The 25,068-nt window shown below is 44.0% G+C and overlaps 2 protein-coding genes and 2 pseudogenes across 5 annotated transcripts in view; 1 reads left to right on the top strand and 3 right to left on the bottom strand.

Moving 5' to 3' along the window:
• Positions 1-1,911, bottom strand: part of DDX19B (DEAD-box helicase 19B) — a 49,691-nt gene extending 47,780 nt beyond the window's left edge. The window contains exon 1 of one of the 2 annotated variants that reach the window (XM_011380635.2): positions 1,710-1,911. In XM_011380635.2, coding sequence (XP_011378937.1) covers positions 1,710-1,883 — 174 coding nt within the window. In that variant the 5' untranslated portion in view covers positions 1,884-1,911. The remainder of the gene's footprint in view (positions 1-1,709) is intronic. The other variant, XM_011380636.2, reaches the window with a different exon arrangement.
• Positions 1,912-4,820: 2,909 nt separating this feature from the next.
• On the bottom strand, positions 4,821-4,940 carry LOC111731807 (annotated as a pseudogene).
• Positions 4,941-6,528: 1,588 nt separating this feature from the next.
• The window catches only part of AARS (alanyl-tRNA synthetase), a 22,596-nt gene continuing 4,056 nt past the window's right edge, over positions 6,529-25,068 (top strand). Inside the window, exons 1-17 of one of the 3 annotated variants that reach the window (XM_011380633.2) lie at positions 6,529-6,643; positions 10,230-10,394; positions 12,747-12,935; positions 13,398-13,543; positions 15,030-15,221; positions 15,752-15,896; positions 16,256-16,401; positions 17,010-17,118; positions 17,270-17,420; positions 18,142-18,266; positions 18,701-18,845; positions 19,652-19,830; positions 20,445-20,558; positions 21,853-22,059; positions 22,569-22,753; positions 24,109-24,217; positions 24,899-25,012. In XM_011380633.2, coding sequence (XP_011378935.1) covers positions 10,251-10,394; positions 12,747-12,935; positions 13,398-13,543; positions 15,030-15,221; positions 15,752-15,896; positions 16,256-16,401; positions 17,010-17,118; positions 17,270-17,420; positions 18,142-18,266; positions 18,701-18,845; positions 19,652-19,830; positions 20,445-20,558; positions 21,853-22,059; positions 22,569-22,753; positions 24,109-24,217; positions 24,899-25,012 — 2,400 coding nt within the window. In that variant the 5' untranslated portion in view covers positions 6,529-6,643; positions 10,230-10,250. Of the gene's footprint in view, positions 6,644-9,891; positions 9,976-10,229; positions 10,395-12,746; positions 12,936-13,397; positions 13,544-15,029; positions 15,222-15,751; positions 15,897-16,255; positions 16,402-17,009; positions 17,119-17,269; positions 17,421-18,141; positions 18,267-18,700; positions 18,846-19,651; positions 19,831-20,444; positions 20,559-21,852; positions 22,060-22,568; positions 22,754-24,108; positions 24,218-24,898; positions 25,061-25,068 lie in introns of those variants that run through there. The other 2 variants (XM_023523653.1, XM_011380634.2) reach the window with 2 other exon arrangements.
• LOC111731810 lies at positions 7,996-8,115 on the bottom strand (annotated as a pseudogene).

Genomic DNA, 25,068 nt, shown 5'->3' with positions numbered 1-25,068 from the left:
TGAAAATGGGAATGAAGTAACAAACAAAAGGGGGAGAAATCAACAAGGAAAAATTTCAAGAATATTTCCCATAACTGAAAGATAAGAATTTGCCAGACTGAAAGGGACCCACCCAGTGCTCGGTAAAATGTATGAATACAGGCTCCCCTATCACAGACCCCTACCAAGACACATCATCATGAATTTTCTGAATAATGGAAATAAACAGACGATTCTCCAAGAAAGGGAAAAACAGGTCACTGCTGGAATCAGAATGGTCTCAGGCATCTCAACAACAAATATAGAAATCTAAAAAGGAAATGGAAAAAAATGCCTTTAAAATTTGGCAGGAAAATAATTTCCAACCTATAATTCTACACTCACACTATTAAGCGAGGATGAGACATAATAAGATATTTTGGGAAAATGCAATAAAAAAGTTTACTTCCTGTATACCTCCAGAAAGCTGATGGATGGCTCCACCAAATCAAGAAAAATGAAGAGAAGGAATACAGAAAGGAGAGCCAATACAAGAGAAGAGAAGAGGAAACCCTGGAATGAAGGCAAAGGGAAATTTACTCTGTTCTCCATCCCCCAAATCAGCTGTGCTGCAAACACAGGAGGAACTAGTCCAGTATGAAGCAAGGCTAACAGACCTGGGAAAGATTGAACTGATAGAATACTTGATATGTCTGTACATCCTGAGATAAGCTTAGACAACTAGCAAAGAATTTAGGGTTGAATTGGTGATAAATACAAAACACAAAACAAAAACACAAGGCAATTATAAATTCCAAGAAAAAAACAAAAAGTTTTATAGGAAAGTAAAAATGTTCAATGTTATAATAATATAAACTTGAAATACTGATCTAACTAAAACTACAATATGATAAAAAGATAGGGAATGGGAAGGTGTGCATGCGTGCTGGGGAAAAGAAGGTGAAGAGTCAAAATCAATAAATACTGAAAACTGCAAATTCAGGAAGTAGCAAAACAAGCATGTGACTTAGGGAACAAGAAGCTCAATACTGTAAATCAGTTTCAAGAGAAACAGTAGTTGTCTCTGGGGAAGAAAAAATTTGGTGGTAGTGGGAACCAGTATATAAAACTATTGATTCTTTGACTTATGTGTATATCACTTATTTTTTATCAGTTGTAAGATAAAATAAGACAAAGTCCTTGTTCTCTAGGAATTCACAGAAATAAGTACTAACAAGTTCAAAGCACTATCAGAATGTCTAGGTGAGAGAAATTAATTCTACATAGTAATGTTTAACACATACCTCACTGACTAGGTGTTAGGCCCAGAACAAAGTTAAGCAGATCAGGAGAGGATTTACTGACTGCCAGCATCACTAAGCAAGCTGAGGAAACACAGATACGAGCGACCCATGGTCCTTTAGCCCAGAACCTCAGAATCAAGAGGTGGAAAATGACACCTACAAAAGTGATTACAATCCAGGGTGGTGAGTGCAATCTACGATCAGTCCGGATTCCAGGAGGACAGGCAGGCAGCTGAGCTGGGCTCTTTAGCGATGGGAGCACTCACCCGCGCTTATGTAACCTGAGAAGCCTGGGAAGCGGGTAAACAAAGCCAGCTCAGGGTCCAGGCTCCATCCCCGCCCTCACCGCATCCCGGCCCTGACCAACCCAGGGAGTGTCCTTTCCCAGGTATCTGATCCCCGGCCAGAACTGGCCCTCTGACCCTTTTACGGCTGAAGACAACTCACCGACTCGGCCGCCGCTTCCTGCTCGTCCACCGCCAGGGCCCACGAGTCGGTGGCCATGGTCCCAGGCGCGGGTGGGACGCTGGTGCTGGCGGACTCGCCGGCTGTCACCGCGCGATCGTGGGCTCCGGGGGGTTGCGGTGAGCCCGGTTCCGGCCCCACCGAGGGGGAAGTCATTCGCTCCGGTGCTGGGGACCGGAAACGGCGCGCCGCAGTGACGTCTGAGTCCGCGCCGGCCCTGGGCCCCTTGGGGCTGTCGCTTCTGTCGCTTTCAGACCCCCACCCTCACCTCCTGCTTAGCTCACGCTTTCTTATCCAACATCCAGAACCGCAGGCTGAAGTAGTTATCTTAAAGTGCCTAAGCTCTTGTTAACTGCTCTGCAACCGAAGAGCAAAAACCACATTCCCGCCCAGCACAGTGGCATAGAAGCAGCTCATGTAGTTTGAATATATCGAAACACAAAACCATTCATTTCAGGTAGTCACCAAAAAGCACACTGAAACAAGCAGATCTTTTTTCTCATTTTTCAGGTTGGTAATTTCAAATGTCCAGGTGTTGGTAGGGTGTTGGGAATCAGCCCTCTCAAACATGGGTTAAAAATATGTCCCACAGACTATGTGGCAACACCACTCATAAGAATTTCACCTTGAAAAAGACTCAAGGAAGGTGCTAGGGAAATGTGTTCCAGGTAGGGAATTCCAGACAAGAAAGAGCAAGGATATTTGGGGAATTGAACAGACACAGCGTTTCTGTGGGGATGGACAAGAGCCAGGGATGAAGAGGCTGGTAGGAGGTGGATGACGCTTTATGAGCATATGCGTTCACTCCAGGGAACGCTTCCACATCTGGTATGATTTTTGAAGTTAACTGTGCCTAAAATCCCAGCTCTCCCATGTAAGGGTTGTGTGACTGGGAGAATTTTTTAAAAGGCGAAAATATCTTGTGCTTTTAGAGGAAGTAAAAATAAGGATTAAATGTGACAGATGTTTTCCCCAAACAGGAACCATACAAGCTTCTCTCTCCTTGCTATTTCACTAGAAAAAAGCTGGGCATTTTCCTGCAACCTAAGAAAATGAATCCCCACATCTCTCACTTGCCAATATTCCACTATAATAAATTAATTTCAAGAAGTAGTGAACTGGATGTGGAATTCTACCTGGAGAGTATGAGTAAAAATGTTTGGAAAATGATAAGACAGTTCCTGGCATTTCTTTATGTGCCATGATTCTTTTCCTCCTGCACCTTTAGGAAGTTAATTTGGGGAAGATTATTTTGGGTCCTACAGGGGAGGACATGCAAAAAGAAAAAGGCAAACACACAGCTGAGAAGCCGTGACCTACATCTCATCATGTCAAAAGCAACCTTGGGAATATTTTGCCAGAGAAATTATACTCATCACAGAGCTAAAGGAGGTTAATGACTTAAAAAAAAAAAAAAAAAGCTTAATGAGGTTAAAAAATAAATCATCAAAGGTGCCAGACTGTATATACTAGAATCCACTTATGCAAAACAAAAACAAACTCACATATATGCTTATACCCACTATACAAAATGTTTAAGATACACTCAAAATTGATAACAGTGGCTGCTTATAGTGAGGGGCTCTAGAAATTTGGGGTGGGAGAGGCTTCCTTTTCATTGTGTACTCTTTATACTCTGAAATTTATTTTCCATGAGCCATGTTTTCCTCTTAAAATTGTATTTCGGATGAACAAGAAAGGTAATGATGTAATGAACATCTAGGTTCCTACCTCAGGGCTTAAGAAATAAAACGCTTAAGACTTAATTGAAGCCTCCGGCATAGCCATCCCAAGAGACAATAGCTCTCTTGAATTTGGTGTTCATCCTTCCTACAAATGCTTTTACATGTGATGCTTTTTCTATTAAAAAAAAAAAAAAACTTAAAAATAAGCTTCAGGATTCTAGACTCTTCTATGTCCACCTCCCACACCTACACAAAGTGAGGCTCCTGTTACGGAGGAATCTGGTATCCAAAGTGGAGTGTGAGAGAGGACTGGGGAATAGGAGCATCCAGATTTGAATTCAGCCTCCTGCATTTACTCCCACCGTGACTTTAGGCAACCTCCGCCTCCTCTGAAATCATGCTAAGTATCCTTCCCATAGTTCGAGGATTCAACGAGATCACAACGTTAAGGCCATCGGTCCAGTGCCTAGCCTATGGCGAAGGCTCAATAAATATTAGCTATTATTATTATGTCTGCCCTCCTCCCAAGGGTGGAGGCAAGGAAGATGCCTAAATGTGGGGGAAAAAAGGTCTCATTTCTATCCTCCGAGATACTCACGTCGCCCACGGGCAGAGCAAGCGGAAAGCGGCCCAGGACACAACCTCGTACTCTGCCAGCAGCCCCAGCCATCGCCTCTCAGCAGGGCAGTTACCTCTACCAACGGCCACCTGAGCCTCATTCGCTGAGGCCTGGAAGCAAGTCCCACCAGCCAATCAGCGCGCCCACGTACCTTGGGGCAAATGGCCGAGTTGAGGCTCCAGCAGGGGGCGCCTTTGTGTGAGTTTTGTCATTTTTTACTTACTGTATCGCGCTCCCTGGCTAGGCCGGGAACTCCATGAGGGCAGAGCAGTCCACTCTTTCTTTAATGTTGATCTTCCGGGGCTAACGCATAATAGGCACTCATTTGGTGAACAAATAGATGAAGAATGCACCCCCACCCCATAGAGAAAACTTTTTAATCTTTGTCTTTGAACAGAATGGTGAAAAAGCTCATTCTCCAGTTTGGGCCATTGCTACTCCAATGTGATCTCCCAGCAACATAGACAACACCTGGGAGCCCATTAGAACTGTGGCATCTCAGGCCCCACTTCAGACCTACTAAGTCTGGATCTTCATTTTTAAGATCCCAGGTGATTCATACAGCACTGTATGGTCTCAAAACAATTATTCGGTCAACCCCATTCTGTCTGATAACATTCTAAGTCTACAGATGCTAACGGTAGCTTAGGTGCCATGGGAGAGTTAGAATCTAGGGCTATGTTTTTTTTGTTGTTGTTTGTTTGTTTTAGGTGAGGCAACCCTTGGTTGACCTCACAGATTGCAAGGATCTTGTCATCTTACAATCCCTTATTTTTTTTATTTTTTATGCCTATACAGAACCTGGTCTTCCTAGGTGGTCTCCCATCTAAGTACTAACCAGGCCCCGACCCTGCTTAGCTTCTGAGATCAGACTGGATCAGGCTTGTTCAGGGTGGCATGGCCATTGACTAGGGCTATGTCTTTCCAAAACTAAGTATTTCAGTTGTGCTTTCTTGAGCTCCTGTTATCTTGCTCATGCCCCAAGGTGAAGTTCTACCAATGGTCTGCTGTAGAGCAAGCCTTATGTATAGCGCTCACTCTTACCAAAAGGCCTATTTGCTTAGCCCAGAACAAGTTAGAAGTTTCCTAAAATATGCAATTTGCATGTTGCATTAAGATAACTTTCCTTTTATTGTGCAGTCGATATTATCTACAAGAAGAAAATATCATAGAGAACTGGGTAATTATCTGAATAATTCATGTAGAAAATTCATGTTCGGAAGAATGTGACTTTGGGGCCTTAATTATTATTTGTCTTCATGTTCCACTGGGTGAATGAAAAAAAAAATTTTTTTTAAATCTGTCTCTAATTCTTTCATTATTGAGGATGCTATCCTAACAGCAGCAAGTCTAGCAACACAGCAAGGTTATTGAGACTTATGTTACTTTATTTTGAAAGCATAATTTGTACAATTTTGGCTTTCCATTTTAACTGTGGTGGCACATAAGTCTGACCCATTTCTCAAATTGTTTAGACTAAATATGCCTAATATTTTGGGGCCCATTTGGATCAGAACAAACACTTATCTTTCTTGGTTTTACTCTTAGCTGTCTTAACCTTAGTGCCTCACTTTTCTCAGTGTTAAAAGCAGATAATAATAGTAACTCATTATAAGGATCAAAAGCTTAGATCAGTTCCTGCCGCATATGACATGCTCAAGAAATGTTGGGTGTGATGGTAATTATTATTGAACTGCTGTGAATTGGGAAGTTAATTCAGGTGATTTATTTTTTACTTGCTTTTGAACTCGATCTTTTATTTGTATAGGATGTTATTTTACATAAAAAGGTATTTCTTTTCTGCAACATCTTTAACTCTGTTATGACCAGCAGCACAATTTTATACCCATGTATTTTGATATATCGGGTGATGTAGGTTAAGAGTATGGGCTTTGGAGCTAAACAGATGTGGGGGTTGGATCCTGGCTCTGCAATTTACTCTTCATTGTGAACTTCAGAAAGGCAGTTTACCTCATCAGTAAAAAGGGCATGCCAGTAGACCGGCCTCATATGGTTTAAAAATTAAATGAAATAATCTACGTAAAATGTTTAATACAGTGCCTTGCATATAAATGTTAACTATTATTTTTCAAATCGAAGGCCAGATGCCAAATCAATTGTCCTTCAATGATTAAGTAACTTCTTTCACACTATATCCAAGGTCTGACAAGGACAAGTGTATCCATTGGCACAATATATCAGAATCTTTCGGGTCTTCATACCATTTTGTACCTAAAATGAACAGAACTGTATACCAAAAGCTGTGATCTCTACCAAATTCATGTCACCGTTTCCTCTTATTAACTATGTCAACTATTAGGACCTTGCACATGGAAACCAAAATGTCAGCCTTCAGGAGTTCGCATCCTACCCTGCCATGTGACGTACCCCGTCCCTTCTTTCCCTACCATTGCATCAGCCAATTTAGAGCTGCCTTCCCAGAAACCGACTAAGAAGCTCGGGTTTATTGGCATGTTTGTTGACCAATAATGTCTCGTAGAGGTAAGGCGCGGCGGGGCACTTTCCATCGGCGCGCTCTGATTGGACCGGGCGGTGCCGGTCAAGACCGGTCTTGGCTTCGGGCGGGTGCATCTGCGAGTCTGCGGGAACAGGTAACTACGGTCTACTGGCGGTGGGCTCTGAGTGGGGGAATGAGGGGTGGCGACGTTCGGGAGAAGCGGGAAAATCTCGGAAAGCTCTGCAGCTCTGCAAGAGCGACTGGGCCCGGGGTATGAAAGCACAGGGGCCACAGCGGGTCCTTGGGCCAGGCCTCACGAGGCCTCTGGAACCGGACCCTGTGCTGGAGCCCGAGCCGGGGCGGGGGCCGGGGCCGGGGCCGGGGCCGAGGCCGAGGCAGCCGCCTGGCGACACGGCAGCCGGAGCGTTGGGAGTAGAACAGCTTCGAGTGGTCTTGTTGAGGACCAAGACCTTGGGAAGCTTTACTCCTCTGGTTTTAACCTCCCAGGGACTGGCGGAAGGTGGAGGAGGGTAGTCAAGAAGAATGGGATTCCCCAAATTCTTAAAATTAGCTAAATAACTGGTCCACGCTCAACTGGGAAGCACTTTCCGTGCCCCATAATGTTCAGCTATTACTTTTTCAGACAGTCTGCAGTTCCTGGTGTGCTTTAAGTTCATTCAGTGTATGAAAGGATAAATACCTCACCATGAAATACTTTGTTAGCAACCCCTGCACCAGATACTGAGGATATACTTATAGTGATGAGCAAAAAAGAGTCATGATTCCCACTGGGATGGAACTTAAAGCCTGCTGGGGAGATGGACATTAAACAAGCCATCGAATGCATGAAATTATGAAGGAAGACACCTGGGGCTTTGAGACTAAAATAGAATCCGATCAAGAAGGAAAAGGCTTCCTTAAGTCTTTTTGAAATTGAGATATCAAAAATGAGAAATTAACTAGGAAATGGGCAAGAGTGGGAGTAGGGTAGACAGTTTACCTGGCAAATGAAAAGTGTGTTGAAAGGTAAACCCAAAGGCCAGTGTGATTTAAGTTACTCAAGACCTTTACAGCTCCTGCTGGGAAGCAGAATCCGAGGTCCCTCCTTTGTGCCTCCTCTGTATCCCATACAGCCTGCCTGTTCATTTATATTGAATAGATGAATGAGTGATGGTGGTGACAGCTTTTAATAGTCCCAGCCTTTATTGGGCTTATTATGGTCAACATCGTGGATTCTTATACATCATACTGCAGTTATTTCTGTATCTGACTTTCTCCCTATTAAGGACATAGTCTCATTCACCTTGGTTCCTGGTACCATAGTATGTATTCAGTTGGTTGAATGAATAAGCAAAAATGGAAAATTCACGTATTGGAATTTAACTGCTTATGTGCCTCACACAGCCCATTTAGAGGAGGAGCAGTGCCCATTGTGAAACAGCTATAATGGAGCCACTCAGAATTACCACTGTAAATTCATTATTTATTTGTTTATTTATTTATTTACACCTACAGCACCTGGTCTTCCTAGGTGGTCTCCCATCCAAGTACTAACCAGGCCCGACTCTGCATAGGCTTCCAAGATCAGACAGGATCGGGCTTGGTCAGGGTGGCATGGCCGTAGACAACGTAAATTCATTATTGAGATTCATCGAGAGCTATGATGAGAAGGGATGAGGAAGAACGTGATGTGACATAGTTTCTAAAACTCTAGCCCTGACTCCTTAGCATGGACACAAAGTCTTCATCTGTGGGAATTTTAGTCAGCCCTTTGGCTTTATCAGCCGATGTTTCACCATCTTTTTACCAAAAGGGCTTTCGTTTGAATAATGAGTCGATTGAACTGTGAATAAATCAGTCGAAATTTTGGTTACACATAAGTCTGAGAGTCAGAGTGTCTTCATTGAATACGTCTTTCTTTATTGTATTTTCCTTATGTCAAGCAAAAAGTTTAACATCCACAGCGGAAAGTCTTTTAAAAAGAAAGGGTTTATTGGGCCATTGCTAGCAAGAAAAAAAGACCAGGTCCTGGGGCGGGACCACCAGCCGTGGTGCCAGGTGGAAAAGGCAATGTGTCCCCCCTACCCCCATCATGGCGGTGGTGGAGGGGTGAGGGAGAAAGATGTAAGTCGTTTTGAAGGAATTTATGTAGATAAAGGGAGTGGGAGAAGGTGAAGCCGGGCTGGGATAGGCGCAGAGTCCTCACGTATTTGCCCCTTTGGATTTGTGGTGGGCAACATTCCGGAGAGTTCACGAGTAAACAAGAAGCAAGGCTGCTGGGATTTTGGTGGTTGACTGGCTGTTCTCTCATTGAGCTAATCATAGAACTATCTTCTTGGAATTTAATTCAGAGTTCCAACATACACTCAGGAATGTGAGCAGTCTTGTTAGCTGGCCCCCAGCTATTAACAAACTGACTGCTCTTTCTCTTACTCTCTGCCTGCTATAATTTAGAACAGTTCAGATTTTTTTTTTTTTTCCTTGTTTAACATAAGAAGGAAAGAAGAAAACTTTGAGCTAAGGGACTTAAAGTAATAGTATCCATTCTGTGTTTTTAGGGCTTTCCGGTTTATAAATTGCTTTCTAATATAGAATGGCTTTTGAGCCTCACAACCTTCTCACTCCCCCAGGTGGAGTAGACAGAGTAGACATTACTTTTTAACAAAAAAAGAGAACAAAACGACAAAATGACTTATTTAAGGTTTAGAGTTGGGTTAAGGATTCTAGAGACAGATAATGTTGTGAATGAGAAAGTTCTCATTTTTCTCGGCACCCAGTGCTGCATGGTGGTACAGCACCATGCCATTGGTTGGTACCCTCCACCAAGTCCTGTCCCTTCTCCCCAACCTGCCTCTCAGCGAAATCGTAATGTCTGTGAAAGGGCTTTGAAATTAGGAAATAAAGTTGTTTGATTCCCTAATTTCCCTCTCGTCTGATCCCCTTTCTCTTTCACTGACTGAGCTCCACCTCCTCAGTGTGGCTATAGTATCCTGACTCCCTAGTAATCGCTGGGAAGGCAGCTGTTTACCAGTTGTGGTTCTGGGGGTGCTGAGGCTAGGTGGAGGTAGGTACATTCCTGCTACTTGCAGGCGGTCCCTTGTGCAGATAGGCCCATCCGCAGGTCCACTGCTGCTGACAGCAGCCTCCCCAGGATGTCAGGCCAAACCTAGAGACCTTGGCTTTGGGGATAATGGGACTTTTCACAGTTCTGGGCATGTAGATTAACACAGAGCTGGCAGGGCCCTGAGTTCATTTGGTGTGGGCACCTCTTTTGTTGGTGCAGTGAAGTAACTCCCTTAAGGATTGGATCTAGGACTGGAACTCAGGTCTCCTGAGCCTCCAGTGGGCTTCTCTGCTGGACTATAAATTGTGAGCATTTTTATTCCCATTTCCTAATTCCTGACTCAGGGCCTGGCACAGAATAGGTGCTCCATACATATTTTGGAATGAACGAATTCATGAAGAAACCACTTCCTGCTGTACTTGGTGTGATGATGTATGGACTCTATTGAGGTTGGCATGGGAAGGTAGAGCAGATGGGGCTGCTCTCTGCTGGTGCCACATGTTTTGCTTCGATGATGATTTTAGCCTTGGACATTACAACATAGAGATTTTAGGATCAAACTGCGTACCCATGTGCTGCTTTGACTTGGCCCGAGAAACCAGGAATCTTGTGTAATGTCTACTTATTTTTTAGTTACAAGTCCCCTAATTTTCCTTCATTTTTTTTCTTCGATTAGTTCTGTGGGGTTACTTTTAAGATGGACTCAATCCTCACAGCAAGTGAAATCCGGCAGCGATTTATAGATTTCTTCAAGAGAAATGAGCACACCTATGTTCACTCGTCTGCTACCATCCCACTGGATGATCCCACTTTGCTCTTTGCCAATGCGGGCATGAACCAGGTAAGGGTTTTTTTTTCTCTTTCTCTTAGCTCTTTATCCACATAAGAGGCAACAGAGCGGTGATAAAAGCAGAGCCCCTGGAGTCAGACAGAATCCTGGCTCTGTCATTCACTTCGTGATATTACAAGACTGACTTTGTGTGGTTGAAGCTCTGTTTCTTTGTCTGTGTATTGAGGAATAATAATAGTGCTTGCCTTTAGGTTGCAGTAAGGAGTAAATAAAGTAATGCATTAAAGGTGTTTTGCACATTATTTGAGTAGGTAGTCAAACATGACCTGTTACTATTTTTAATTGTGATGAGAGACCCTGATATCCACAGATAAAACATGTATGCCTCTCGAGAAGTTTTGCCTTTTTTCTCTTAACAAAAAAAGCTATGTTTTATTAGAATCCAAAGCTGAGTTAATCTTGCTGAGCCCTGAGAGATTTGTTAACTTCACTATTGCTATTCTCTTTTAGCTCATCATTATGTTTGTTTTTTTTCTTTATAAAACTAGTCAGTTCTTCAGGGTTCTTTCAAAGCTTTGCTTTTGTCCACTCTAGGCCAAGCACAGTTTTATTGATTTTTTTTTTTTTTTAACCTCTCTTGAAGCTTATTGCCACCAATGCCAATCTAGATCCACTGCTGAAGAAACTTTATTAGTAGGATTTGTGTTTGGAGTGGTTGAACTATAAAAGATATTTGAAAGTTTTATTGTTAGAGAAAGAATTTTCTCTTGAAATAATGGGAGAAAATCACAGGCTTACAAAGGAGTTGGAGTTTTCAGTATGTCTGTGACGTACTGATTCAGGCTGATTCTGTACTGGAAGTGGCTTCGGGTTCGATGGTACCCTCAGGGTTTTCCTTTAGCTCTTCTCTTCAAGCCCCGCTTAGCCCAGTGGACTCGCCATCCTTTAGGATGCACCTCACTCTAGGATAAGTTGACATTATGTTTTCTCTTAAGTCTTTTTTCTGGCACGGAAAATTAGAGACAGTGGGAACATTTTTCCCCTTGTGTAACATTAACTATGGAATTATAAAAATGTTTTCAGTCATATGTATGAGTCTTTTTGCATGCACCTGGAATTGGGGGCACTAATTTTAGGTTGACTCTTTCAAGGTGATGGATTTTCTAGAATGCTGGGAATGTTATGTTCAGGTATAACTAGGCACTGGCTTGTCTTCTCTCACAAATGCTGACTATGTTGGCAGAAGAACCATGGGAGCCCAATGTTCATAAATGTTCTCTGAATAGCGATGACAGTTACCCTGCACGTAGCACTTACTGTGTACCAGGCACTGTTCTACAGCTTTTACATAGATTAACTCATTTAATTCTCACTTTATACCATCCTATTGAGCCACCGAAAGTGCAAGTAAATTGCCTAAGTTCACATAGCTGATAAATGCTAGAATGTGGATTTGAACCCAGGCAGTCATTTGCTTAGCTTTTGTGCTAAATTACCTCTTAATCAGAAATACTTTGACTTTTTTGTTTGCTTTTTTAAAAAAAAATAGCATTTGTGAGGCGTCTGCTCCTTTTCAGGTACTATGCTAGGTGCTGGATACATAGAGATAAGTAAGATAGTTTTAAGGAATTCATGGTCTAGCACAGGATTGTCCAGTGGAACTCTCTGCAGTGGTACGAATTGTTCTATATTTGTGCTGCCCACTATGGCAGCCACCAGCCTTGGGTAATTATTGATCTAATGTGAATGAGGACCAGAATTTTTCATTTTTCATTTTAATTTAATTTTACATATTCACACATGGCTAGCAGTTACCAAATGGGACAGGCCTAGTGGGAAAAATAAGGCAAAGTTACACAAAGAACATCGATAGGTCAAAGTATAACTTGATCAATCCTCAGAGCGAGATTATATTACCTCACTACACATCTAATCATTCACCAGGGTGTGCTGATATTCCTCCCTTAATAGGTCTCAGATGTTTTCTTCCTTATCATTTTTACTACCAAGTCAGCACATCAGTTTTAGAATTAGTTCTTCCAGAAAGATGCTATAAGCTCCAACTGTTAAAAAAAACTTGCGAGAAAGTACAGGTTGCAAATGGTGTCGAACAGGTCTACCTCCACCTCTGGCTATTATCTCAGGTCTGGCAGGCCTTTCCCCTGTGTGGGTGATGTCACTGACAGTGGTGGGGACCATTAGAGAACTAGGACCAGGGAGAAGCTGCTCCAAGATAGGCTGTCTCTGCTGCAGCCTTGTAGGGCCACCTGCCTCTGATCAATTTCTTTATTCTGGGATAATAAAATCACAAACCGAACAGTTTGTATGCGGTCTCTTCCTGCCAGTGTGTGATCACCTGATGTACCTGCAGCTCTTTAAAAATTGAAATGTTCCCTTTTTTAGTTCAAACCCATCTTCTTGAATACCATTGACCCATCTCACCCTATGGCAAAGCTGAGCAGAGCTGCCAATACCCAGAAATGCATCCGGGCTGGGGGAAAACACAATGACCTGGACGATGTGGGCAAAGATGTCTATCATCACACCTTCTTTGAGATGTTGGGCTCCTGGTCTTTTGGAGATTACTTTAAGGTAAGCTCAAAGATCTGTTGGGGTTTTGAGCAAAACAGTCATTACCACTGAGGGAAGTGGGGTCTAATTTTGTTTGTTTTAAAGTATGAAATATCATCATTTAGGAGATTCAGGAATGAAGGGCATTTATTAATTCTGTGACTTCCTGAAAGCAGTACCTATAATTTGATGATTTCAGTTCATATTTAGATTTCTTGCATAAGTTGATCCTGAATTCAGCTGAGTTCTAATGATAATGATAGAACTGAAGATAATGATTTTATATCCACGTTCCCAGGATCTGGACTTTTTATACCCATACTAAATAGTAGAATAAACTAGCCTGCCTCTGATCAATTTCTTTATTCTGGGCTAATAAGATCACAAACTGAACCATTTGTGTGTGGTCTTTTCCTGCCAGTGTGTGATTATCTGATGTACCTGCAGCCATGTTCCACATCTTTCTTTTTGTTCTTTCTGAAGGAATTGGCATGTAAGATGGCTCTGGAACTTCTCACCCAAGAGTTTGGCATTCCTGTTGAAAGACTTTACGTTACTTACTTTGGTGGGGATGAAGCAGCTGGCTTAGAACCAGACTTGGAGTGCAAACAGATCTGGCAAGACCTGGGGTAAGATGCAGCTCAGCATGGAGGAATAAAATGACTTCTAAATTTAGTGCCAGAGTGGGCTCTTATGTCTTGGAGTGCGTTGCCATTTCTCATTTTGGGGTGTGCATTTTGAGACAGAGGTGGGGGTGACTGGAAGTTACTGCCCTTTGGTACATTCATTGTGTAATCATTTTGTTTTTGAAAGCCAACAAGTCTTTGTCATTTTTTTCTTTTTTATGTATTTTTAGAAATTATGCATTATAATGCATATGTTGTAAAAAATTCAAGCTATATAGAAATGTGAAAACAGGAAGTAGAAGATATCTAAGATTAACTATTGTCGATAGTTTAATTCTCCATATATACATATAACCTTCCAGGCCTTTTTCGTGTTTCGGTGTATATGTGTGGTGTCTTTTTCAACCAAGTGGTATTCTTTATATGAAACCAGTTTATTTCTTATGGAAATGTAATGGTGTCAAACAGGTCTAGGACAAGGGAAGAATTTTTATACTATAATTCTAAAGTAAAATCACGTAGCACAAAAGGTAACATGATAGATGAGCTATGTGTTCTGTGCTTTGAACTGAATAGAATTCATGAAGTGGCGCAGAAAGGAATCTGACCGTGGGGTGCTGAGCCCTGTGGGCAGCTGAGATGCCCATTGTGTCCTTGTCTCATCTTTTTGTTCTTTTTACTTTCTTATCCTTTAGTGTGTAGCTTGTTAGTACATTTAAGCAGTGCCGGTTCTCTGTTTTTTGTTTTTTGTGTTTTTTTACTTTTATTTCAGATGTGTTATTCCAGTCCAGCTTCCCTTTGTACTTGGTCTGAAACCGCTAGCTGTTTAGACTCTATAGTCTAAATGTACATTTTGGGTGGTAACGTGTGAAACTTAAATACTAATCTTGGCTTTTTGAATCTTGTTTTACTTGGCTTCACGTATGTCTCTGCTTTGTTTATTAAGTAAGCGCGATCTTTTTTGAGTGTTTTATTATCCAGCAACTTTCAGCAGAATCAACTGTTAAAACTCAATGTTTTAATCTTTTTAAATTGTTTTTGATATCATGTTAAGGTAAAAGACTAAATTGCAGTACTGAGAGGTGACTTTAAATAATCAGCAGTTTCTTTTAACACATATACTGTCATATAACGTAGTCATTTTTTTAAAATGAAGGATCATTTGCGAAGAAAGTATTTGCTTAAATTTTGGTCCTATTCAGCATAAACTTTTTCACTTTTGTTTCTAGGCTTTACTTGTATCTTTGCATATTTTTATTTAGTTATGATCGGAGCGTATGTATATTTCGTATTCTATTGCTATCATTCTTGAGAAGAATTATGTTTTGCCTCTTTAGCAGGATTCGTATGCAGACTTAGCATTAGTAATTGCCAAAGAGTGGGCCATCGTTCTAAGAATTCGTAAGGATCTCCTTTTGCGGTGGATGCAAGTGTGAGCTGAATCCTTGTCAGTGTCTCTAACTGGGCTTTTCTTTTTTGCTGTGTGCAGACTGGATGACACCAAAATCCTCCCTGGCAACATGAAGGATAACTTCTGGGAGATGGGTGACACGGGCCCGTGTGGTCCCTGCAGTGAAATCCACTATGACCGGATTGGTGGTCGGGATGCTGCGCATCTTGTCAACCAGGATGACCCCAATGTGCTGGAGATTTGGAACCTTGTATTCATCCAATATAACAGGTGGCCTTGGGGTCCTGAACCATTCCTGCCAAGAGCAGCACCTTCCCTCGAGCTGAGTGGAGAAAGAGGAGCTCAGATCGCATGGCTGTCTTCTCATCCTCGTCTCTGGGGACAGTGCAGCAGTGATAAAGCAGGCACTAAAGGCATCATGGAATCCTGTGGCACCTTCTTTAAATTTTATGTCTCAAGTTTTCCCTATGATCTCTGGGTCAGGGCTGGGCCTATTCTTTTATAAACTAGTTTTATTCCCCATGATACCTGCTCGAGGGCTATTCCTGTAATGTTACTTTTGCTATAATTTGGACTGCTGTTTTAAAGCTCTTTTCCTTGAAGTTTTGCCTCACTCCTAAATGGATCTCAGAGTTCTTCGCCTTCTCTTTCTCTTCCACCTCCCTCCTTCCACCAAATCAGGCAGAGGCAAATGGCAAATAGCCACAGCCTGCAAACTGCTATGAAATGAGTTTTAACCAGCAGGGAGAGGTGGCAGCCTGAGTCCTTGTTTCAACTTACTCTTTCTCTGGATCATGCAGGGAAACTGATGGAATTCTGAAACCTCTTCCTAAAAAAAGCATTGACACAGGGATGGGCCTGGAGAGACTGGTCTCTGTGCTGCAGAATAAGATGTCCAACTATGACACTGACCTTTTTGTCCCTTACTTTGAAGCCATTCAGAAGGTACTAGTCCTTTTGTAAATATTGCAAACTTCTGTGGGAGGTTCCAGGCTGGACTCTTAGCAGTGCTGTCAAAGATAGAATAACCAGATGCTTTGCCAGCTGAGGGCACATGTGACCGTACGCCAACTTTGTTATCAATAACACGAGGCTCTAGGCACAAGGCACTGTGATTTGTTGAGTGAAAGGGGCTGGCTGGAGGCTCTTTACTCTCACTACTCTGACCTTTCTTGGGGTTATAAGATCTGGCAAGAGGGTCATCCTTTCTCCCAGTGCCCCCTCAGTCCTTTTGGAATCTCCTAGGGCAAGGCAACGCCAAAAAGGCTGCTTCCTGATGAACCGCCTCCTGAATCTATCTGTAGGGCACAGGGGCTCGACCATACACTGGCAAAGTTGGTGCTGAAGATGCTGATGGGATCGACATGGCCTACCGGGTGCTGGCTGACCATGCTCGGACCATCACTGTGGCACTGGCTGATGGCGGCCGACCTGACAACACAGGGCGGGGGTAAGTATGTTATACATGGGGCAGTGTTGAGCTTTACGACACCATGAGCTTTATGACTCTATGACTTTAAGCTATACTTTATTATTTTTTCTCTGTCTTCTAGGTAGTTGGAGGGAACCTTTATTTTTTTAGGGATGAAGGGAGTTTAGCTCATACTAAAGAGTTGTCAGTATTTTAATCTTTGCTGCTAAGTACAAGATGATAAGGATTGATAGACTGTTGGCAGGGACAGGGTAAGGGGACAGGGTAGGGGTAAGTATTGACTAGCCCCGGGCAACTTCAGTATTGACAGGCAGGGCCTGGGATCGTGAGCATCAGGTCCACTATCTGCTCTGTACTTCCTGCCTTCATCTCTCAGTCAGGACAACAAACTGGTGTTACCCTGGGTCATCATCAATGTGTATTTGTAGGTATGTTCCTACAAATGAGTTTTATGCTGGAGTTCATGTTAATGACCTCGGGGAATGCAAAAATAAGCAGTCATAGGATAAAGTCTCCGAACAAGAAATAAAAAGTTGACCACATTGCTTTATGTCAAATTCCAAAGAACTACAAAACACTCAGCAGGAAATGTTGTTTAGCAGGAGATCGGGTTCTGCCTCTTACAGGTATGTGCTGAGACGGATTCTCCGCCGAGCTGTTCGATATTCCCACGAGAAACTCAACGCCAGCAAGGGTTTCTTTGCTACGCTAGTAGATGTTGTCGTCCAGTCCCTGGTAAGTCTCTCTCCTGGCTCGCTGCTTCTATACTAAAGCACACACCTTAGAGGGCTAGGGCAGGCGATAGCATACCGTTCATGAGAATTTTTAGAGGGGTCCTGGACTAGTCCCTGGCTTTATTGGGCCCACATCTCTGCTTTTTTGCCAGGGAGATGCATTTCCCGAGTTAAAGAAGGACCCAGATATGGTGAAGGACATTATTAATGAAGAAGAAGTACAGTTTCTCAAGACTCTCAGCAGAGGACGTCGCATCCTGGACAGGAAAATTCAGAGTCTGGGAGACAGCAAGACCATTCCTGGTAAGGACCAGTTTCCTCCTTTCTCCATCCGGGCTGTTTCATCTTGCTGGAAGAGGCAAGCCCTGTTTTCACAAACTGACTGTAGACTCCCATGTCTCCAAAGGCTGAGCGTAGCTTGGTTAAACTGCTTTTTGTGTAAAATGAGGTTTATATTAAAATTATAAAATACATTATTATGGTAAAGTATTCACACAACAGCACAGAAGTAAAAGTGAAAGTCCTCTTTCCCAAACATTTCTCAGAGGTAACAGCTCTTGAGAGCTTGATAAATTCAGGACTTTTCTCTATTTGCATACAAATTTTGTGTGTGTGTGTGTGTGTGTGTGTGTGTGTGTGTGTGTTTTCAAGCAAAAATGGGAACATATAGCATATATTGGTTTTTGCAACTCGCTTTGTTTTTTACCAGAAAGGAAAAATAATTCTGAAAGTTTTTTTTTTCTTACCACAATAAATGTACAAGAGGAAAACCTGATGAAGTTTCACAAACTGAACACACTTGTTTAAATTAAGAAACGGAACTTTTCTAGGAGACGTCTCGTGCTTCCTCTAAGTCGTTTCCAAAATGTTTGGTGGATATTCTGACAAGCGCACAGCACCAATACTGACTTACCTTGTCTCCTTAATGCCTTCCGTGACTGTCGGCGTCCTCCTGGGAAGGGCTCGGGGTGGAAAAGAAGGGGGCCACCCATGCTACCTGACACAATTCCTCTGTGCTGTGCAGGGGACACTGCTTGGCTCCTTTATGACACCTACGGCTTTCCAGTGGATCTTACTGGACTGATTGCTGAGGAGAAGGGCCTGGTGGTAGATATGGATGGCTTTGAAGAAGAGAGGAAGATGGCCCAGGTAAATAGTTTGGGGCGTGAGTAGGAAACCCAGCACCTACCAAGGCAGGACTTGGCTGCAAAGCAAGCAGGTATCCTTCCATTAAGGTCTTAGACATTCTGTTTTTCCCTAGACCTGTGGATCCCAACTGGGGGCATTTTGGCCTTTGAGGGGACATTTGGCAATAACGTCTGAAAACATTTTTGGTTTTCACTACTGGGGCAGGATGCTACTAGCATCTAGTGGGTAGCGGCCAGGGATGCTGTTCAGCATCCTACAGTACACGAGACAGCCTCCACACAACGAAGAGTTACCTGGCCCCAAATGTCAGTAGTGCTGAGACTGAAAAAGCCTGTTCTAGAGTTTCACATGGGGCATAGTTTAGCAGTTCTGAGCTCTTCAGAGTTCTTTTTCTTCTACATTAGGGTAACTATGCTTATTTCTTTTACCGGCAGCTGAAGTCACAGGGCAAGGGAGCTGGCGGGGAAGACCACATTATGCTGGACATTTATGCTATTGAAGAGCTCCGGGAAAAGAGCCTGGAGGCCACGGATGATTCCCCAAAATATAACTACCATTCGGACTCCAGTGGGAGCTACGGTATGTGACTGTCTTCACGTGGGGGTATTTCAAGAGGTGAGCCTCCAGGTTAGGTTCCAGGGGTATCTATGGCAGCCTCTCCTGTAGGGCTTTAAGTCATGCTGTGTAATTTTATACGCATAGAGACCCTTGGCGATTGATTTTCTCAACTCTTTATTTTGAAATCATTAGAGATTCACAGGAAGTTTATTTATTTTATTTTAAAAAGTTTACAAGAGGATTCCTTGTACTCTCCACCCAGTTTCCCCTCATTGTAACATCTTACAGGAAACCAGGAAATTGACATTGATCCAATCTACACTGGCTGTTGAATTTTGGTATTATAGATAGTACCATTCGAAAGTTAAGAAGAATCAAGAGGAATAAACAGTCAATACATGTTTTTGCCTTTGTGCTTCACCAGAGATAACGATCTCTCCGAGCCAGCCCACAAAAGAGTATATATACCCTTGGTGAACTGAGCTTGAAATAGGGAATTTATTGCTACTCTTAAAGACCTACTTATCAGATTCACCAAGTTTCTGCTCAGTAGCTCAGTTTTCCAGTAACTGTCTCAGTGTTGACCTTGCATCCTGGGAAACCCCTGTGTCCCAAGCAAACTGAGACAATTTGGGCACCCTACTGAGTGTTGCATTCTCTGCTGGAAAACCAGAGTGTTAAACCTTTTTTTGGAGTCTCGTGGATTTGCTTCCAAAATAAAATGAGATAATTAGGCCCGAAAGAGAGTTTGAGAAATAGAATCCAACAGAAGCCAGCTAAGAATGTGTGAACGAAGCCATGGACCCTGTTCTCCCCGTCCCGTGCAGCGTTCGAGAGTGCAGTGGCTACGGTGATGGCTCTGCGCAGGGATAAGACCTTCATAGAAGAAGTGTCCACGGGCCAGGAGTGTGGAGTGGTGCTGGACAAGACCTGTTTCTATGCTGAGCAAGGGGGTCAGATCTACGATGAAGGCTACCTGGTGAAGGTTGATGACAGCAGTGAAGACGTGAGCCGACAGTTCTTCCTTTAGCCAGAGCAGGGGTCTGACAAAGGGCTAGGCGTGGAATCAGGTAGCTTTTCCGGGTGTCTCAGCACTCCAGGCTTTGGGGAGCAGACACGACTGATCTTTGGGCTGTGTTCCACGGTCAGTGTTTCTGAAGCTGAGAGAGCTGCTTATTACACCGTGTTGCCTTCATGGCCATTAGGTCCCCTCGTAGCAGGATCCTAGCGGCCAGGCTGCGTAGACTGATCCTCGGTTCCTCCATACTTTCCTCATAAATAAGGAGAGGCACCTCTCTGAAGGGTCGACATCCTTGTCAGAAACTCAGCCTCTAGCTCTGCCACTGCCAACTCTGTGGATGGATGCCCTAGTTAGATATATGTGTACATACATAAAGTGGTATGTGTGTATGTTGGTAAATGTACACATAATGGTACGTGTGTATTTATGACATATGATGGTATTAACGGTGTATATGTATAAACATGCACACCAGTAAGGAGAGTGTTAGAGAATGTGCGTGTGTGTGTATTATTCATATATCTAGAGAGAATTTATGTGTACGTGTGTGTATGTACATATACGTGGATTTGTTTATTGATCTCTTCGACTCCGTTTAGAAAACTGAGTTTACGGTGAAGAACACTCAGGTGCGAGGAGGGTACGTGCTGCATATAGGAACAATCTACGGCAGCTTGAAAGTGGGGGACCAGGTCCGGCTGTTTATTGACGAGGTGAGTTGCTTTTTGCGCGTCAGCACTGGATCTGGTTAGTAATTACCTTTTTTTTTTTTTAAAAAAAGAATCTCAGCTTTATTGAGGCACAATTGACATAAAATTGTATGATATTTAAAGTATGGTCACATGCCGCTTAATGACAGGGTTATGTTCTGGGACATGCATTGTTAGGTGATTTATTTCTTCATTGTGTGAGCATCACAGTGTATTTCCACGGTTTAGATGGTATAGCGTACTACACACCTAGGCTCTGTGGTATATCACCACTGCCATGTACGCAGTCCGTAATGCAGCACATGACTGTACATCATACTGATTTGATACACTTACTGTACATTGTGAAAATTCATTTCCTCCTTGGCTTTAAATTGGTCCATTGTCATTGTCACTCCCAAGTAAAATAATAAATAGGCTATTATAAGTAGAGTGCAAGAGTAAATTTTATGAGGGATGTAACTGAGAGTTAAATGTATGCATTCCCATATCAGACCACAGTGATTTCTTTTGAGAACCTTTAGGCTTGTCTTCATAGATTGTCTTTCTCCAGGTTCACCTCAAATACTTCTTCAGAAGCCAAGGACCTTATATAATTAAGAAATAGATCTGTTGCGTGTGACAGAGCTCCAAAATAACAGTAGCTTAAAACAAGATAGAAATGTGTTTCTCACTTAAAAGTCCAAGTCAACACAGAGGCTCTGCCCCACGTCATTGGGCCCAGCTTTTCCTTGCTTGTGGCTCTGCCATCATTCCTGGGGTGTTGCCCTTGATTTCGTTGTCTAAGAAGATAACTGTCAGATCCATTTTCTAGGCCAGGGATTGGCACTTTTTTGTAAAGGGCCAGATAGTAAATATTTTTGGAATTTTAGACCATACAATCTCTTATCACAACTACTCAACTCCACCGTTGTGGCCCCAAAGCACCATGGACAGTATGTACACACATAGGTGTGGCTGTGTCCTAATAAACCTACTTATAAAAATGAATGCTAGGCCTGATTTGGCTCATAAGCCATAGTTGGCCAAATCCTGTTCTAGGCAGGGAGAAAGAGGAAGAGAAGGGCTTGTCCTTTCCCTTTAGGGGTATCTGTCACTTCTACTTACAAACCATTGATGAGAACTTAGTCACTTAGCCATACTTAGCCCCAACGGAAGCTGGGAAATACAATCTTTATTCTAGGAAGCCATGTGTGCAATTAAAAATTCTAGGACCTGAGAAGAAGGGGAGAGCAGGTATTGGGGGACGACTAGCAGTCTTACAGACCTCTCCACCAGCCGACTCTGCCCTTTGCAGCCCCGACGGAGACCTGTCATGAGCAACCACACGGCTACCCACATTCTGAACTTTGCCCTGCGCTCTGTGCTTGGGGAAGCCGACCAGAGAGGTTCCCTGGTGGCTCCTGACCGCCTTCGGTTTGACTTCACTGCCAAGGGAGCCATGTCCACCCAACAGATCAAGCGGGTGGAGGAGATTGCTAACGAGATGATCGAGGCAGCCAAGGTAGGTTGGATTACGTGTTACGTGTAAGCTCTTGGGTCACAAACCTCACTCCTTGCACCATCACGCTCTATCCACGGAGCTTCAGCAGCCCACGTGCTCTTACCCCGTCGTACCATCTTCCGTCCCGCACACGGATTTGCTTAAAGCGGTGATTCTCAAACTGTGCTGGGTAGGGCCGTGATGGTGTTCAGTGGAGGGGCCTTAGGGCCTCTGAGGAGGAGGAGGAGAGCGGTCTTTGCTCCACCCCCTGCTTAGGACAACCAGAGCTCTTTAATTATGTCTGTTTTACATACGATGCATTCGCATAAGATTTAATTCACAGTTTAACAAAATTTTTGTTGGGAATTCCTATTTTGGTGCCTTCTTTCAGGAGGTTCAGGGCACGTGACAGGCAGAGCTGGGATTAGAAACGCAGAGTCCTGCCTGCAAGACCATACCCTCCCTGGTGCTTCCTGCTGCACCTCCAGAGACCTTTCCCCAGCTTTTTTCCTTGTCTTCTTCCCTTGCAGCCCGTCTATACCCAGGATTGTCCCCTGGCAGCAGCTAAAGCCATCCAGGGCCTGCGGGCTGTGTTTGATGAAACCTATCCTGACCCTGTGCGAGTCGTCTCCATTGGGGTCCCAGTGTCTGAGCTGCTGGACGACCCCTCTGGCCCTGCTGGCTCCCTCACTTCTGTTGAGTTCTGTGGGGGAACGTGAGTATCTCGGGGGGAGCAGTCAAGGGGGCACCAGTATTACCCTTAGAGGGTGTGCGTACTAGACCAACTCTCATTTATCTAAGGTTGAAACGAAGTTCTCAGAAGTGCAGTTGGCACATAGCATTCCCAAGAACCTTGGCCTTCTGGTGTTCGAGTCTGATGTTAACATTCTCTGGTTTGTGACAAAATGTTCTTTCTAGGAGAAGGCAGCACTTACCACATAATCTTTCTTGTTCCCTGGGCTGAGCCCAACAAGAATCAGGATTCTTAGCCTGGGAATTTAGGATTCAGCAAGACCATGGAGTATTCACCAAGCTCCTGATCTGGCTGTAGCCCCTTTTCATTCCTGGGACCTCATTTAGCTCCCTTTGCCAGCTTGAACAGCATCTGGGGATTTACTCCATTGTGTCAGAGCCCTTGAGTTGGGCCCCACAGTAGGCCCAGCTCGGTTTGGTTCGGGACAGCCACTTATTTCAGCCAACTTGGATTCCTCCATAGCACTTGAAACCTCCATGGGGTCTTTTTGGGATGGTCATGGTGGCCTGGCAAATCCTTGCTTCCGGTGGAAGCCTGGTGAAAACATTCTTAAGGCAATGATAGAGCCCATTCCAGGGCCTCCTGCAGGCCTCAGGCAGACAGATGAGTGTGGGGAGGGTGGGGTAGGGATCTGGGGGACCGGGTACCAGGCCTCCCTCTGCCCAGCTGAATCGGGCCTTCAAATGAGTCCCACTTCTGCCTTCACTCTGCACAGCACTCTTTAGAGCACAGGAAAACAGCTTTCAATGACTTTATGCCACCCTCACAGAATAACTGAGTTAATGAGCTTCTGAGGTTCTCTGAGCAACTGGGAATAAAACCTATTTGTTTAAGGGGTTGTGGTAAGATTTCAAAGGTAATTGCCAATATCCTCAGCCAGTGAGCTGGGATAGAAGAATATAGCTTATGTCCCACCACAGAGAACCAAAAACATGAATGAATGTAGAGCCCACCAGCAGTAGTATTGTACTGGGCATTAGAGCACTTTCATTCCATAGAGCTATAGAGCACTTTGATTCGATCTCAATAGCCCTGTGAGAGAGCATTACCCCCGTCCTACACATGAGAAAGGTGTAGTGTCTCGCTCAGTGTCACAGTGCTCTCAGCCCCAGGCCTTGTCTTCCCTTTCCTGGCCAGAGCTGGATTCTGGAACTCCCTTAAACATGAAGGGCCTTTCCCACTGTCACCCTGAGTGAGCTTCCTTTGGAGCATCTTACCTTGGACAGCTGAGGGCTGTAGAGCCAAAGGCTCCCTGGGTGCAGTGGGAACCAGGGCAACTGTGCTTCCTCATCACAGATTTTGTGTTCTGCCATCAGGCACCTGCAGAATTCAAGTCACGCGGGAGCTTTTGTGATTGTGAGTGAAGAAGCTATTGCCAAGGGCATCCGGAGGATTGTGGCTGTCACAGGTGCCGAAGCCCAGAAGGTGAGCAGATCAGGCTGGTCTGTGACTTATTTGAACAAGACAAGAGGAGCCTGGTCTGCGAATCCATAGTGCAGATGGTTGTGTGACTGCTGTAGTCAGAAGCGGAAGTACAGGGCTATCCCCAGATGTCCTCTAGTTATCCTGCCTGGCAGAAGAAAGCCACTAGTGTGCAAGATTTCATAGCTATCTTATGTTTAATCTTAAAAAGTATATGTAAATCTTGCTTTCTACCTGGTAACATAGCTGTGTCTAGGAGGACAAGCCATAGTTTCGCTGTGGCTTCTAGCGCCCCCAGCACTTACCCACATCTGTCTGGGGGTATGCGCCTAGTTTGAAATGCATGGAGTATGGGGACAGCTGCTCTCGGGGTGGGGACTGTAGCTTGTGTCTGACGTGTGCTGAAGCCTGAGAGGTGACCATTTCATGGGGTGAGAAGGGCTCCTGACTCTTGAGTTCTTGGTTACCCCTTGAAGCCGAGTTAGTGCAGCCTTCCTACCGGCCAGGCGTGAGGAGGGTGCTCCTTTTGGGCGTGAGGCTGTGAACACTTACTCCCTGACGGAAAAGAAACTGCTGGTGTCCTAGGGATGTGTTGTTCCGTAGCCTGCTGTCAGTGTCTGCCACAGTTGTTTAAAGACAGACTGCTGAAGCTGAAAGTTGCAACTCTAACTGTTCCCCTCCCAGGCCCTCAGGAAAGCAGAAAGCTTGAAGAAATCTCTCTCTGTCATGGAGGCCAAAGTGAAGGCCCAGACTGTGCCAAACAAGGACGTGCAGAGGGAGATCGCTGACCTCGGTGAGGTAGGAGTGGCTGGCCGCCTTCCCTCCTCAGGGCCTGCTCGTTGCTGGGTCCTAGG

Source organism: Pteropus vampyrus, unplaced genomic scaffold (genome assembly GCF_000151845.1).
Source record: "Pteropus vampyrus isolate Shadow unplaced genomic scaffold, Pvam_2.0 Scaffold399, whole genome shotgun sequence".
Classification (NCBI taxonomy): Eukaryota; Metazoa; Chordata; class Mammalia; order Chiroptera; family Pteropodidae; genus Pteropus; species Pteropus vampyrus.
This window is presented reverse-complemented; position numbering and strand designations above follow the sequence as displayed.